This window comes from Diprion similis, chromosome 5, assembly GCF_021155765.1.
Source record: "Diprion similis isolate iyDipSimi1 chromosome 5, iyDipSimi1.1, whole genome shotgun sequence".
Lineage (NCBI taxonomy): Eukaryota > Metazoa > Arthropoda > Insecta > Hymenoptera > Diprionidae > Diprion > Diprion similis.
Genome location: NC_060109.1, coordinates 5,589,017 through 5,603,687, shown reverse-complemented (window position 1 = coordinate 5,603,687; position 14,671 = coordinate 5,589,017). Strand labels below are relative to the sequence as shown.

At 40.7% G+C, this 14,671-nt stretch overlaps 1 protein-coding gene and 1 pseudogene across 1 annotated transcript; one reads left to right on the top strand and one right to left on the bottom strand.

The window, feature by feature from the left end:
• Positions 1-4,879: 4,879 nt before the first annotated feature.
• Positions 4,880-6,163, bottom strand: LOC124406227 (annotated as a pseudogene).
• Positions 6,164-13,410: 7,247 nt separating this feature from the next.
• On the top strand, positions 13,411-14,085 carry LOC124406400. Its single transcript, XM_046881809.1, has 2 exons — positions 13,411-13,783; positions 13,874-14,085. The coding sequence occupies exons 1-2, from the start codon at positions 13,411-13,413 to the stop codon at positions 14,083-14,085; spliced, it is 585 nt and encodes a 194-aa protein (XP_046737765.1).
• The last annotated feature ends 586 nt before the right edge of the window (positions 14,086-14,671 follow it).

The following is a 14,671-nucleotide window of genomic DNA, read 5'->3' as shown; positions in this document are numbered from 1 at the left end:
TGGGTATGCTTCAAGCGAGCCTACCCTACTTGTCTTGAAGACGAGCTCCAAGTAGATCTGAACAAAGAATGGGATTAGATGAACGCAGATGCTATCGACGATAGTGCTCCTTATTCGGCTGAGCACAAGAGGATACAAACCTTGCAAACAAAAACAACTGAAATTAAAAACAGTATTGAGCATTTCTTAAAAAAAAGTGCCAGTGTCATATCTGATCGCAAATACCCTGCAACAACGTCACCGAACTATGATCTTCCCGCCTCTTTATTAAATCCCCCGACTACAATTTATCGACCACGCATCGAAACTGTCACATACGAAAGGCAAGATACTGAGACAGACGTTGTCCCGGATACAACCTCACGAACAACACCCCTCAAGATGCCTCCAAGAAACGCATCATATCCATACAGACAAAAATTACAAACCTCGTGAGCGTGTGCGATATTGGCTTTGCTAATGATAATACGGAACATCAGATAAAAAAAATTCAAGAAAGAACTGTCAATGGAAGAAATTACTTTGAAGAAGAAACAGAAGGATGCAGAAAGGAAAAGAAAGTCGTGAAACGCAAAAAATGAAAATGAAACACCTGTGTGAGAAGTATCCCGACTTGAAGAAAAATCTTAAATTCAGAGACGGTGTCACTGGATAGATAGATAGATAGATGGATAATGTATTTTATGTCTACCCACACAACACAAAACATCCCGAGGATGATCCTGTACAGGTTTAAAATATCTCCAGGATATGTAAGATATCTGTATGATGTTCAGGATATCCAAAATGAATAACCCATCGCGGGGATATCCATTATACATCTGAAGTGCGTCCCAGAATGTACCTTGAATGTACTGTAAATGGGAATATATGTCCAGGATGTATAGAATATTTCGGAGATATTTATAAAATCGAAGATACGTATATGTCGCACATGGATATCTATAATTTATCCGGCACGTGATTCGATTTATCATGGACATGCTGAGGATATCACATAGCGGATACATCGATGAAATTTTTCGGAATTTGTCATAATGTGCATTAAATATATATGGGGCTCTTCAGGTCAATTCAACTAAGGTCTAATCCTCATCTCGATTGAATTGGGTTTGCGAGTTTTCATATATATTAATGTTTCAACTCTAAGAAGCATCCCACCTGTTGTGAACAAAACCATATAAAGTGTATCGTAATTAATGTTCAATTTTACGTACGTTGTACTCTTCGTTCAGCTGCAATCAAAACTTAAAAACATTAAAAACAATATCAGGCATAATATTTCGTGCCGTACGCGAATTATTTGCGATTCAAATAGAGCGCAAATTGTACGAGAACTCAGGCGATGTAGATTCTGCGATTCGGGTGGAATCGATATCGATCGCAATTCGCCGTTTCCGGGCCCTTTCCTGCGTCAGCTGCCGCGCGGACCACGCGTGGATTCTGCGGGCCGGCCCGTAAGATTGTGATTGTGATATATCTCATCACGAAAACTTCGACAAGAAAGTGGTCAGTACTGATCAACTCAAACTTCTTATCATTCTGTTATATTTTTTGTGTTTTAGGGCCAATATATGTATGTAAATTCTGAACGGATATTATTACTTGGTTGCAATTGGAGGTTAAGGTTACTCTGCATTTTAGACGCCACGTGTTTTTTGCATAGAAATCTGTTGTTTTTTGTTCGATATCCTCTTAAAGTGGTTTGCATACAATAATTATATAACTTGCTTTATATATTTCATAGAATTTAACATCGCAAATATACACTTGTGTGCAGTGATCCTGCAACGGGCGCTATATTATAGTTTGTTTTTGAGCTTCTGTGTACTCTGATTATAGCCTGTCGTCTCAGGATCACTGCACACAAGTGTACAGACTACGTACCTGTAATTGTCATACTTGATTAGTCCAGATTGCGTTTATTAATACATAATATGTATATGTGAAAAATAAATTACTAGTTCACGAACGTTAATACCAGTTTTTGATGTTTGCTAATCGACCTACTTTATTCACCCTTTTCCTTGAAAATCTGCAGATGTTGTTGTGAAATATTCCTAAGTACTAATTATAGCCTCATTAAATCCTAGAAGGCGTTCTGAAATGTCCAAAGATATCTGCAGAAGTACTGAGAATATATCATTTAAACGTTCTCAGGACGGTCGCATAAGCGGACATCTGGGGATCCGTAGTATATCCAATATCCGTCTCAAGGACTATTCTGGACCTGCAACGGATATCCATCATATCCCGTTAAGATATCCACAGGATCTTACAGGGACGCCATTGTGCTGTGTGGGTATAGCAATGTTAGACAATGATGATAGTCACAGAGTATTACAAAAAGAAAATAAAATAAAAAAATTACTTTGTGACCGAAAGAGATAGATATAGAACAAAGTTAGCAGTACTTGAAACTAAAAACTAAATTACGTAGAGGGGCCTACACCTGACATCCAGCACTTGGTGCACGGAGCGATAGAGAGAGCAGAGAAAAGAAAAAAAAGAGAAAAAGAGAGAGAGTAGAAGATTACGGATGGCCGAGGATCAAAGAAGATCAACCGGATATCCCGAAAGCAATAATCGATATCGCAACGTTTGGTAGTGCCGCATGAAATAAATTCTTCAGTAAAATTTTAATTCCTTCAGAATTTGGGTACTTTGCTATACCAGATAAATCATTCATAAAGGCGTGAAGAGTAGTGATTCTGATTAATAGGAAGGTAACTGATGAATTGCTCTGGGGAAAGATTATTGAATTCAATGGAAAAATTCGCTTTTTGACGTACTCTAAATAAAAGAATGACAAAAGTAAAATAATAATAATGATAATAGTAGTAGTAGTAGTAGTCATATTTATTGTTCCCCTTGGGTTTACAAAGGCTCCCATTTCCCTCTCCTTTCACATACAATTTTACATATTGTCTTACCCTATTTCTTATCCTCTTCTTATCCTATCTTTACATCCCACCTTATCATTACTTATTCTCTACCTGCCCGCGCCCTGTGCATTGCCTTGCCAATCCTCTCACTTCACTTCTTATTCTTCCGTTACATCTTTGCCCTTAATTCACATAACCTTAACTTATTTTACCTTATGCTATTGCTATCCTTTCTTGTCCTACTCGGCTTCCGTTTTCAATTCATCTCTCATTCTTCCCTTTTCTCTCACATCTCTGATCCTTTCCAGTTCTCTTATCCAAACTTCCCCCTCCGCCTTCACCCCTAACATCTCCCTCGCTACCTTCTGCCAGCTCTCCTCCCTTCTATCCCAACCTACGTACCTTTCCAAACGCGCTCCCACGCCCCCCCCCCCCCCTCACACACCCTACACCTTTTCTTTTCCTCTATCTTCCAATACTTTGCTTCCTAACCTGAATCTCGCAACCCTTTTCCACTTACTTTTCCCCAGCCCTTTCCTAGATACCCTGGTATCCCTTCTCCTTTTACTATCCTAAACCATCTGCTGTACCTAGATTCCCCTATTTTCGCCCATCTCTCTTTCCTCTGCTCCTCCCTTTCTCTGTCCTCTAACTCCCTAAATTCCAGTTTCCCTCTCTCCCTCCTCCCGACTGCCTCTCTCCCCTCCTCTCCCTTTTTCGCAAAGAAACCTTCTTTTCTCCTTCCCATCTCGATCCTTGTTTCGCCGCTTCGACCATTTTCCTTACCTCTTCCCAGCATCTCCTAGCTCACTCGCTACCGTCCCCTCTCTCCAGCTTCCTTTCAAAGTTCTTCCCTGACTAAATACCCCGGTGTTTGCCAATCCACTCCTCATATCCATCTTAAAAATCTATCCTGTACCGCCTCAACCATTCCCCACTCCCTCCACCACCATACCTCCGCTGCATATTCAATAACCGTCCACACTAGCCTGTCAAATAGCCAAATACTTTTCTCCCAATCCCTCCCAAACCTTCTTTTTCCTATTCCCCATACCTGCCTCATTACTACCCCTGCTTTCCGCACTCTCTCTTTCACGTGCACTTCCTGTCCCCCCGTACACTTTACCGTATACCTCAGGTAACAAAACTCTTTCACCTCCTCTATCTCTTTACCTTTCCATCTCCAATCCACTTTTTTCTTCCTGCCACCCCCTTTCCTGAATCTCATGATCTTCGATTTCCCTACATTTACTATCAACCTTTTCCTATCCATATACTTTTCTAACTTTCTAATCATTATTTCCACATCCTCTTCCCGCTCTGCTAGTAACACCATGTCGTCGGCATATGCTCATGTCCAGACCCTGCGTCCAGTCAACACCAGTCCCTCTACCATTCTCCCTCTGCCCATATCCTCTGCCACATCCGCCAGCAGCAGATTAAATGGGTGCCGACTGAGCAGGCAACCTTGCATCACCCCCTCGCCGTCCAGAACACTTCTTCTACCTTTCCCCGCTCCTCACCTTACTCTTCGTTTCCTTGTAGATCTTCTTTACTCTTGCCCTTAACCCTACCCTTACCCCTCTCCTTTCCATAGCCTCCCACAGCACCTTTCTGTCCACCGAATCGAACGCCGCCTTTAGGTCAACAAAGAACGCCGCCATCTTGCCCTTGTCCCTTCCCACCTGCCTAATAATTAGATAATTGAGCACGTATACATTGTCGATCTCTTTCCTAAGACCCGTCTGATTATGAGGTATTATTCGCTTCTCCTCTACTTCCCTCTCTAAGCCATCCACTAACACCATCGCGTAGATCTTATACAAAGTTGGCATCAGCGTTACCCCCCTGTACTCTTTCACCCTTCTTCACTCCCTCTTCTTCACTGTTGGTGCTATTCATCCCTCTCTCCACTCATCCGGCCAACCCTCTCCCATCCATATTCTATTACATACTTTCTATACCCATTGCTCCATTTGTTCCCCCCCATATCTTCATACCTCACTAACTATTCCATCCCCTCGTGGTGCCTTTCCATCCCTCAGCCTTCCTACCGCCTTTCTGATCTCTTCTCTCTGTAGCTCCCCATCCCCGTCCCCCTCCCTGCTTGCCTTCCCCCCGCCCCCTGTTACCCTGCTCTCCACTCCACCTAATAGTCCTATGAAATACCCCCTCCACTCCTTATCACTTATTGCCTTATTTACCCACTTCTACTTCTTTCTTTCCCTATTTGCTATTTCCCATACCTTGCTTTCCGTTTTTGCTTCAGCGGGTTCTTTTATGAAGCCATCATTCTCTTTCCTTTTTTTCTCCTCGCATAGCCTATTATATTCTTTTCTTTCCCTTCTATATCTTTTCCCTTCCCCATCCCGCTTTCTCCACTCTCTTAGACTTTCCGTAACTTCTACTTTCTTTCTCCTACATTTCTCATCCCACCAACCCTTTTTCCCCTTACCCCCCTGTCCCTCCTGCCTCCATCGCTCTCCTAAACTCCCTTATTCTTTCCTCTATCTCTTTTTCTACATCCGCTTCCTCTACGACCTCCCATTTTACGTCTCTTCTGAACCTCTGCCTGCCCTCCTCTGTCCAGACCCTTTTTATTAACTCCCTTTTCCCTCTTTTCAGTTTCCTCTCTGCCCAGGTGAGATCCTCCTCTATTCTCTCTCACCTTTCTCTAAGGCGGCTTTTCCTTTCCATTACCTGCCTCTTTTGTTCCCTGTTCCCCAACCTTGCTATCCATATCCCTTTTTCTCCCTCCCCCGCCTCCCCCATTCGCAGCTACCTACCACATATATTTTACCTTAATCTCTAACCCTATTACCTACATAATCCTTTGCAACCTTTTCTTTTTCTTTCCCTTCTCCATTCTTGCTTCTCTCACTACTATATTTTCCCTTCCTTCTTCCCTTTCTTTCCTCTCTAACGTCCATTCCACCTTTTTTAGCCTCTCTATTGCTATCTGCACCATTCCTGTGTCCCCCTTTCCCCGTCTTTTCGCCCCGCATTCTACACGTTCCTTTTCTAATTTTGCCAGCCTTTCCTTTACCTTTTCCATTTCCCCTCCGCCCCGCTTTTCTACTGCCTCTAGCCTCTTACCCAGGTCCCTCATTTCTCCCTTCATCTTCCTCCTTTCTACTTCTCATTGTCCTTCCCTTCTCCTCATTTCCCGTTTGATCTTGACCATTTTTCCCCAGAACCCCATTCCCTGCCCTTTAACTTCTTCTAACCCTATCTTTTACTCCTCCCTAATTACTCTTAGCAGATCCTGTCACCGTCATCACTGATCCTAAACTATGGTTCCTTTTCCTTCCTATTAATGTTACTGCACTCGGCCTACCTTTCCTTTTCTCTTCTTCTACTCTCTTTGCCCCTCCTTCCTGACCACCCGCCTCACTTATTTACTTTCGCTCGGCTGCTCCCTACCTTATCCACCCATCACTTTCCTGTCTCTACTCTACCCCCTTTCCTACTCCCTAGATGTCGTCACCTTCTCTTCTCCGTTGCCTTACTCCCCTGCCAGCCGCTAGTTTCCGCTACCTAACCTCAAACTTCCAACCCTTTCTTCACCTGTCCTTCGCTCCTTTTTTTGGCCCCCCTATTTCCTTCACCACCCAGCCCTTCCTGCTCTTTCTCGCACCCTCCCAACCCTATTTCTCTCCCTCCTCGCCCTTGCTACCCTACTTACTTCCACCTCACTATTCGCACTCTTCTACACACCTGCCACTCACATCCAAACCGAAAACAAAAATCTGGTAATGATAATAATAATAATAATGATAAATTCTTTGAATTTCCCGAGCACACATGCATTTTCTAGGCGATATTGATACTACATATTTTGAAATAGTGAAATCTGTTAATCGGGACTTTGAAAATAAATAACAGTATCTATATTCGGTTTTTGTTTTATCAGTTATCAGGAACTGTAAGACTTTGGCGAAACTCACTGTGGCACTCGAAGAGGCGGATTTCAGAATCAAAAAACGTGCAGTATACCTTCGACTTATACCAAGGTAATGGAACAACGGTGAAGAAAAACGTCATGTCGAAACTGTACCCTGTACTGTACAGCCGACCAGAGGCAGGTTTACATGCAAAACATCATGATGGACATTTCTGTCATGCTACGATTCGAGCCTTATAGACACTCGCTCTCAGATTTGGACCTGACGAGATGATTTTTTTATCGCAAGATAACAAATCGCGAATCCCGCCTGGTTTCACTGTGGCGAAGAGACAATCGCCGATACTCATGCATCTGGAATACAGAGTTATTTTCCCTGATTACGATTGGGTGGTAGCTGAGCGTCACTAGCTGATCCTTCCGGTTCATGCGGGAATTGTCATACAGCCGATTGCTGAAGGTTGCCCAGAGTGCGTTTCATACTCCGGACCAACGTACATAGCCATCCGCAGTGGCAAGCCTTGTTCGTCCACAGCAGAAACACATGCGAATAATTTAGAATATCTTTTGGAATCACCACCATTCCAATTGCTGACAAAAACTGCGGAAGGCATGATAAAATCTGTGATGATTATCACGGTAGATGGAGGACCAGATGAAAACCCGCGATATGCTCGTGTAATTTGTTGTGGGATTCAGCATCTCAAAAGTTTTAATTTGGATGCTATATACGGTGCTAAAAACGCACCTGGCCGGAGCGCATATAACAGAGTGAAGAGGCGAATGGCTCCACTGAGCAACCCGCTGAGTAGAGTGATCTTACCGTACGATCGTTTCGGAACATGCCTTGACTCGACAAACAAGACTATCGACCAAAACTTGTAACGCAAGAATTTCGCACATGCCGGTGATATACTCGCAGCGATATGGAGCTCTCTTGTCATTGACAGTCATCCATTGCTTGCAGAGTACGTAGATCTACAAGACAATAAATCGACAAATTTCGCTGATGCTGCATGGAGTTTGAAGCATTTGCGTAAGTCTCAATACTGTCTTCAAATAACGAAATGTGAGGACCAGAATTGTTGCGGTGTCCGGCGTAGCAGCCTGTGGAAAATTCTAAAATTCGGGTTTTACCACCCCCTGCACCCATACAGCAAACGCCCTCGGGACTTCGAATGCCATCTTCAGAAGAAAAGATTGTAACTTTGGCACCTTTATTACTTCGCTTGGCCACTGATTTGTACCCAGAATTAAAGGGTTTCAAACAAATCCCACACGACATGTATTGCCCATCTGTACAATCTCACCTTGCTGACAGGACATGCAAGGAGTGCGATGCATATCATGCTTCTATTCAGTTCGCTGGAGCACACTTTAAGGACAAACATAAGAAAGAGACGAGGTCTCGCAAATTGAAACCTTCGAAAGTTATCGCAAACAGGAAAGACGAGCTCTTGTGTGTCGTGAAAGACCCTAGAACGGAAGCAGAGGACGTCGAGTGGGTTCAGCAGGAGGGTACCGAATGTGATATTCCATTGGTTGTGGACGCAAGAACTGAAACCACAATGCCAGTTATTAATTCCATGAATGAGTGGTTAAGCAATCCGTGGACGAAATATTAAGCTTAAAATCGACCGACGCATGAGGTAATTAGAAATGACCAAAAAGCTTAATTCACATGCTCATTCTTCAATAATTCCAATACTATAGTTGACACTGTAAAGAATTTTAATACATAATTTTTAAAGTATTTTTCACGTCACTTGCGACTTTAGAGAATTAAGGTCTGCGATTGTCTCGTAATAGTGACCATCGGACGTTTCGTAGGGGGGTGGGGTTCAAATATTGCGACTAACTGTGACACGGGGGGGGGGGGGGGGGGGGGAGCGAAAATTCGAGAAAAATCGCCGACGTCGTTTATGGATGCCCCCTAAGTTGTATATTCTCGAGCGCGCAAATCTTATCATGGAATCCACAATTCACAATTTTTCCCTCGAAAGTCTTTCAAAACATGGACAGGCCAATTCCAGCATATCAGCAGCATTCAAGTTCTCCAGAAAGATATGATTAAACTCAAACCGAATTCGGATTCAGTGAACCCAAATACGTGGAGGTATACTTTCTTCTCCGGCTCACATATTTTTTTTCGCTATTTAACCTTGAAATGTCCTTGAACCTGACGTGATACGGTTCAACCAACACCAGATTCAGATTCAGCGAAAAAATACATAGGAATACTATGGTTTTGTTGATGAACATTTAATTGATCTTTTTTTTCTCGTGGGCCTGTGTATAATTTATCACTATAATAGACACATCTTCAATAAATTACCTTATTTCGTACAGCGCCAGGTCGGACTTGAATTTTATTACCTAGCTCCGAGCCAAACTAGGATAGTTGCCTCTAACTAACAGCAGTCGGTGGCCCAAGGGCCATGCGTCTGTGACTGGAGCACGGCTACTGAGCGAGGCTTTCGAGATAACCTCAAGGAGGTGTAAGAAGCAGAGGAGGGAATAAATCCTTGACGCGAAGATGCTAATGTGGGCTTATTGACGTTAATGTGGGTTTATTACCTCAGGGGGATTCTGTAACAGTCCCCAGTAGGCTGCGATCAAGTAAGTGATATCTTCTTGCTAGCACGCGCAAACACTCTCACACTTTCAAAGGCACTCGACAATCGTGTGATTTAAAGAACTTTTGTATCATATTGACTAGACCGTCGCCGGAGGCTCGACGGCCATCCCCCCCTTCACCCCCCACTGCCCCGCCACGTCAATTTTTGGGGGCTCGCGGACGTGGTTGCCGCCTCAATACGCACCTTTGCGTTACACTGCCCCCGCCAGAGTCAAGTAACCTTTGATATACAATATAATTATAATAAAATATGAAACATAACATGGTATCAAAAAATGGATCGAAAATAATATTTTAGTCCGTAGACTATAACGTCACGTAGACTATAACGTCACTGTATTAACGGGACAACACTAATTCTAACCTCAAAACAATAAGAAAAGACACCCAGTCGTTAAGGAAAATTAATGAGAAAAATGAAAATGGATGGATTTGAACTATCCGGTGAGCTTAAGCTAGACGAAAATGCAGTGAACAATTTAATAAGTTTTGAGCACAGGTTCAGAATTTTTCCAACCACCACAAACAAGAAGAGAGCGTGTGAACAGAAGAAAATAGCCATGTGCCTAAATTGTATTAGTAACGAAGCATTGGATATTCAAAATACGTTCGCGCTTCCGAAAGAAGGAAAGACATTGGTGAAGGTCTTCAAAGCTTTTGAAAAGTGCGTCAAACCGCGATCTAATATCGTAATTGACAGAAACTAATTTTTCACTAGTACACAACAATCTGGTGAGTTCTTTGATTTATTCCTGAATGACTTAGAAAACTGACGAAGAGTTGCTAATTCGGTGAGCAAGTAGAGTTGCTGATAAGAGATTGTGTAATAATAGTGATTAGAGATGACGCCTTGCAACAGCGCTTGCTAAGAGACCCTAGCCTGAGCTTACAGTCAACCATCGAAAAGTGCAGACTGGATGAGATGAGCAAAATTCAGCAACAAACGCTGAAAATAGGTGACACGGGAGACACCAGCGCCGTCGACGCACTCAAAACTACAGATAGAAGCAGAGAAAACACAAGGAAACCAGTCTACAAGGGATTCATTGGAAGAGAATATCAACCATACGACTGCAGAAAGTGTGGGCTGCGTCATAAAAGAGACAAATGTGCTTATGGCAAACAGTGTAATCTGTGTTGTAATGTTGATCATTTCGCAGTAGGTCAGAGACAAAATATTACCAAACAGAGTGGTGAGGTCAAAACGTAAACTCAGTTAACGAAGAGGACTTGGATAATGAACTCTTTATGGATTCTCTAGACAGCTTGAAAACAGATGAAATCTGGACTACAGAAATAAAAATAAAAAGTAATGGTATTGTTTTCAAGATAGACAGAGGGGCAGATTGCAACGTCCTACCGTTGACGATATTCAACAAAATACAGCTACTGCAATCAATAATGATTCGATAAACAGACCTCACAGTGATAAGCTTTATCAATGACAAGACAAAGGTAATAGATTAAGTGGTATTAGACGGTATGGTAGAAGGGGTCAAAGAAAAAATTTAATTCATAATCCTAGACGTCAGTGGTATGCCAATACCAGGTCTAAGGACCTGTGTAAAATTGGGACTGGTCAAAAGGTTAAGTGAAAGTGTCGCAGGGATAAAAACTCAATCCCCAATTATAGACAATAACATAGCAAGGAATGAGTTCATATCCAAAAATAAGGACATTTTCACGGGAGTGGGAACATAACCAGACAAATATAAGATATTGCTTAGAGAAGATGCACAACCAAGAGTCAATTGTTGTGGGAAAGTACTAGATATTATTGAATAAATGCTTGAACTAACAATTGAGAAACTTGAAGCTGAAAATGTAACTGAAAAAGTAGATTATCCAACAGACTGAGGGAATAACATAGTAATTATGGAAAAAATTGACAAGTCAATAAGAATTTGCCTAGCCCCACGGAATCGGAATGACAGTGTTACACCCCGACGTATCGCCTCGGAGAACCTTTTTCAAATTCTTCTTTTGAAATTGAATTTTAGCTCAACTCAGAAATCTCTTTTTTTTTTAAATTGAAACTGTTTATCAATAATTAGACTAAACCACTTACAATAGAAGCAACAAATTAAAATAAACTAATTAATATACAGTATGGATAATTGTTGTAACTTGCTGCAACCGAGGGCCTTTGGACCGTCAGGCCCAAATAGCCGTGTCCTCGGCCGTGTCTTTCATCTGTTAAGTCACGAGGTGCGTTGACGTCAACCCGTATTAGCCGTTAGAAGCAATAGTAGTGATCGGATTATCTTCATTGTAACCGTCCTAGTCTTCAGCTCATTCGAGCTTTCAATTAGGATTGTGAATTGAAAAGACTTACTATCGCCCAATTTCAACTCTTTCCTGTTCTTTACTTGTTCGAATTATTTCGCGAATAGACATTTTCATGATATTTCATTTCCTTCAAACAAATCAAGTTAGGCCCTGATTCGCAAGATCAGGTACTTTTAAGTGAACGTAATAATAACTAAACTTCATTATAAATTTTAATTAACATCCAATTTTATCAAATAATAATTAATCATATTGTTCTAAACAACCACAACTGAAATATCGAACATCCTGCACAATAACTTTTGGCAAAACAATACAAATTCAAAATTCGCAAAGACTAAGTGGCTGACTTTCAACAAATTCCATTGAACTACTCGTACCGATCTGCGGTGAGGCTCTGCTCCAGTATAACATTGACGCTGACTGACACGACCTGACGGCAATCAATCTCGTCGATCTTCGGATCTAAAGATAAGTCAATTCGAGCAGGTTATTCTGTACTATTCAAATAAGCCCGCCTCAAAAGTTATTCGACCAGGTTATTGACCAAACAAATTCGACCTCAGATCTGTACGTCGATAATTTCCGCCGTGACCAAACCTCGCTCACTCCTCCGTCGACTAGATAAGTAAGAACACGTATTTTTGCGAAAAGGGTGTGAGAGATACGTTTTTTCATTATAATTTGGAAAGTGTTCAGAATCGGCGAAGATCCTTTCGTCACGATATATATATATATATAAAAAAAGACTACGAAACCACACAGGTCATCTGTTTTTAAATAAGAGAGGAGCGAGGTACAAAGACGAAGATTCAAATTGTTATAAGTGGAAAACAACGAGACATAATTATTGGCCATTTTAAGGATAAGTTTTATTTTTACGTCTATATTTATTTAATGTTTATTTATTTATTTGTTTTATTTTTACATCTACATTTATTTTATTATATACCTTTTTGTTTTTCAATTTATACATCTCTATTTATTTTATTTTACATCTTTTACTTTTACACCATTTTCACACCTTTATAAACACGTCATAAATAGAGACTTCAGCCATTAGTATTTATTTATTCATTTTTATGTTATTTTTTTTTTTTTATTCTTATTAATATTTAAAAACAGTAAGGAGAGTAATCCGTTACAATTTGGCGCCCGAACAAAATAGAATCCATCTAGTCAATTACTACTCACATGTCTCGATATTCATATAAATAATAATAAATAAATAACAATCATATGTTCTTAGAAATTGACAGATATACTCTATCGAAATAGTAGTAAAGTATGCCCATGTAAGTTAAGTTATATATTAATGCAGTTTGATGTTCACCAGATCTAAATTTCAATCGACAAAGAAAACCAGTACGCCTGTAGGAAAAGTCGGTGCACGAAAAATCGTTCAGAAAAAATCAAAAATTCCGGATTCAGAGATACAGGATGAGACACAAGTTCTTAAGGTAGTTCTATCGGTACACGTATGAGCCAAAAGTTTAGCCCGCTCCGTGTAGTTACATCCTATTTCTAGATTTCGCGGTAGGGCAAAAACTTTTAACAGAGACTGTACGCCTCTACACGGAACTGTTATATATGAACGAGCTCTCACACGTAAACACATAGCGGCACTGAACGTGGCAACAGCGCGATTCCCAACTTTTGTCAACATTTAAACAGTTCCATAAAATTGATAAAAAATGTCAGATAGAGTACGACTAAAGGGTCGTTTTATCAAGAAAAAAGTGCGTGATAAACAAGTGAAAGCCGTGGCGGCTATGCGTGAAGCGCATCTTTCGAAAAACGTGCCAAGATCCCCGCCTAACCTCAAATTTTCGTTCGACGGTAGACGTATTGTCGACATGCAATACCTTTCGGAACATTTGAAATGCATGAAATGCAAAAAAGATATTTTTTTGAGGAATACGGTAGAGGAATCGCGAATGGGTTTGAACTGTATTCTAAATATTTCCTGCGAAGAGTGTTCAACGTTGACACGAGTGCACACCGGAAAAATGCATGGCACAGGAGAAAATAAAAATCGAGCCGACGTCAATACGAAAGCTGTGTTGGGTAAGTAAATTATTCTTATAAATTATAGAATGGTTTTTGATAATTAAAAATGAGTTAACTAGAGCCTAAATATCTTTAATATTTTTTCAGGTGCTGTCCACTCCGGCATTGGGGAAACAGCTTTGAACAAGCTATTGGCCTGTTTGAATGTTCCTCCGATATCAGCAAACCTGTACAAGAGATATGAACGGGAAATCGGGCCAGCTATAGAAGCTGCTGCAAAAGACTCATGTCGAGAAGCTGCGAAGGAAGAAAAACAATTAGTCATAGCTAATGTCGACAAGTTATGTCAGGAGATGTAAGTTTCATATTTTCTCCTTAGCGTAGTAAAGCTTTGTAACAAAAGCATTTGCTACGGTGAGTACAAAATATTGAGAAGACATTCTTCGCAGAATGAGTGATGATCATGAAACTAGGTACTGCGGAGAAGAGAAATTACAAAATTTCCTGCTGCGGTTGAGAACATGATCCACTGTGGTACAGTTTACTCTGTATTTACAATAGTTTTTTTTAAAAAATGTCTGAAATAGACAATTTTATGTACTTTAAAAAAAACTCAACGGTGGATCAAAGTTAATTATTTCCCTTGATGCTGTAGATAGTTTTTTAATTTCCCTCGCAGTGCACAATTTCATTGTCGTTGCTCTTGTTTTTGTTTTCTTTCAGATTGTTGAACGATACAGTGCCTTGACACCAATTATTGGAAAGCAAAAGCTGGAACAATAAGATTAATCGTGTAAATTAATAATTAGATTTTCATAGCATTTTACAGCTATTTTTATAGGAATTTTGTATATAAATAATTGTAACATACGATTTATTTTAAGACGTTTTTCACCTAGTACTCGTATTTTTATGAATTCTAATTTTTCAAGTTTTATTACTTGT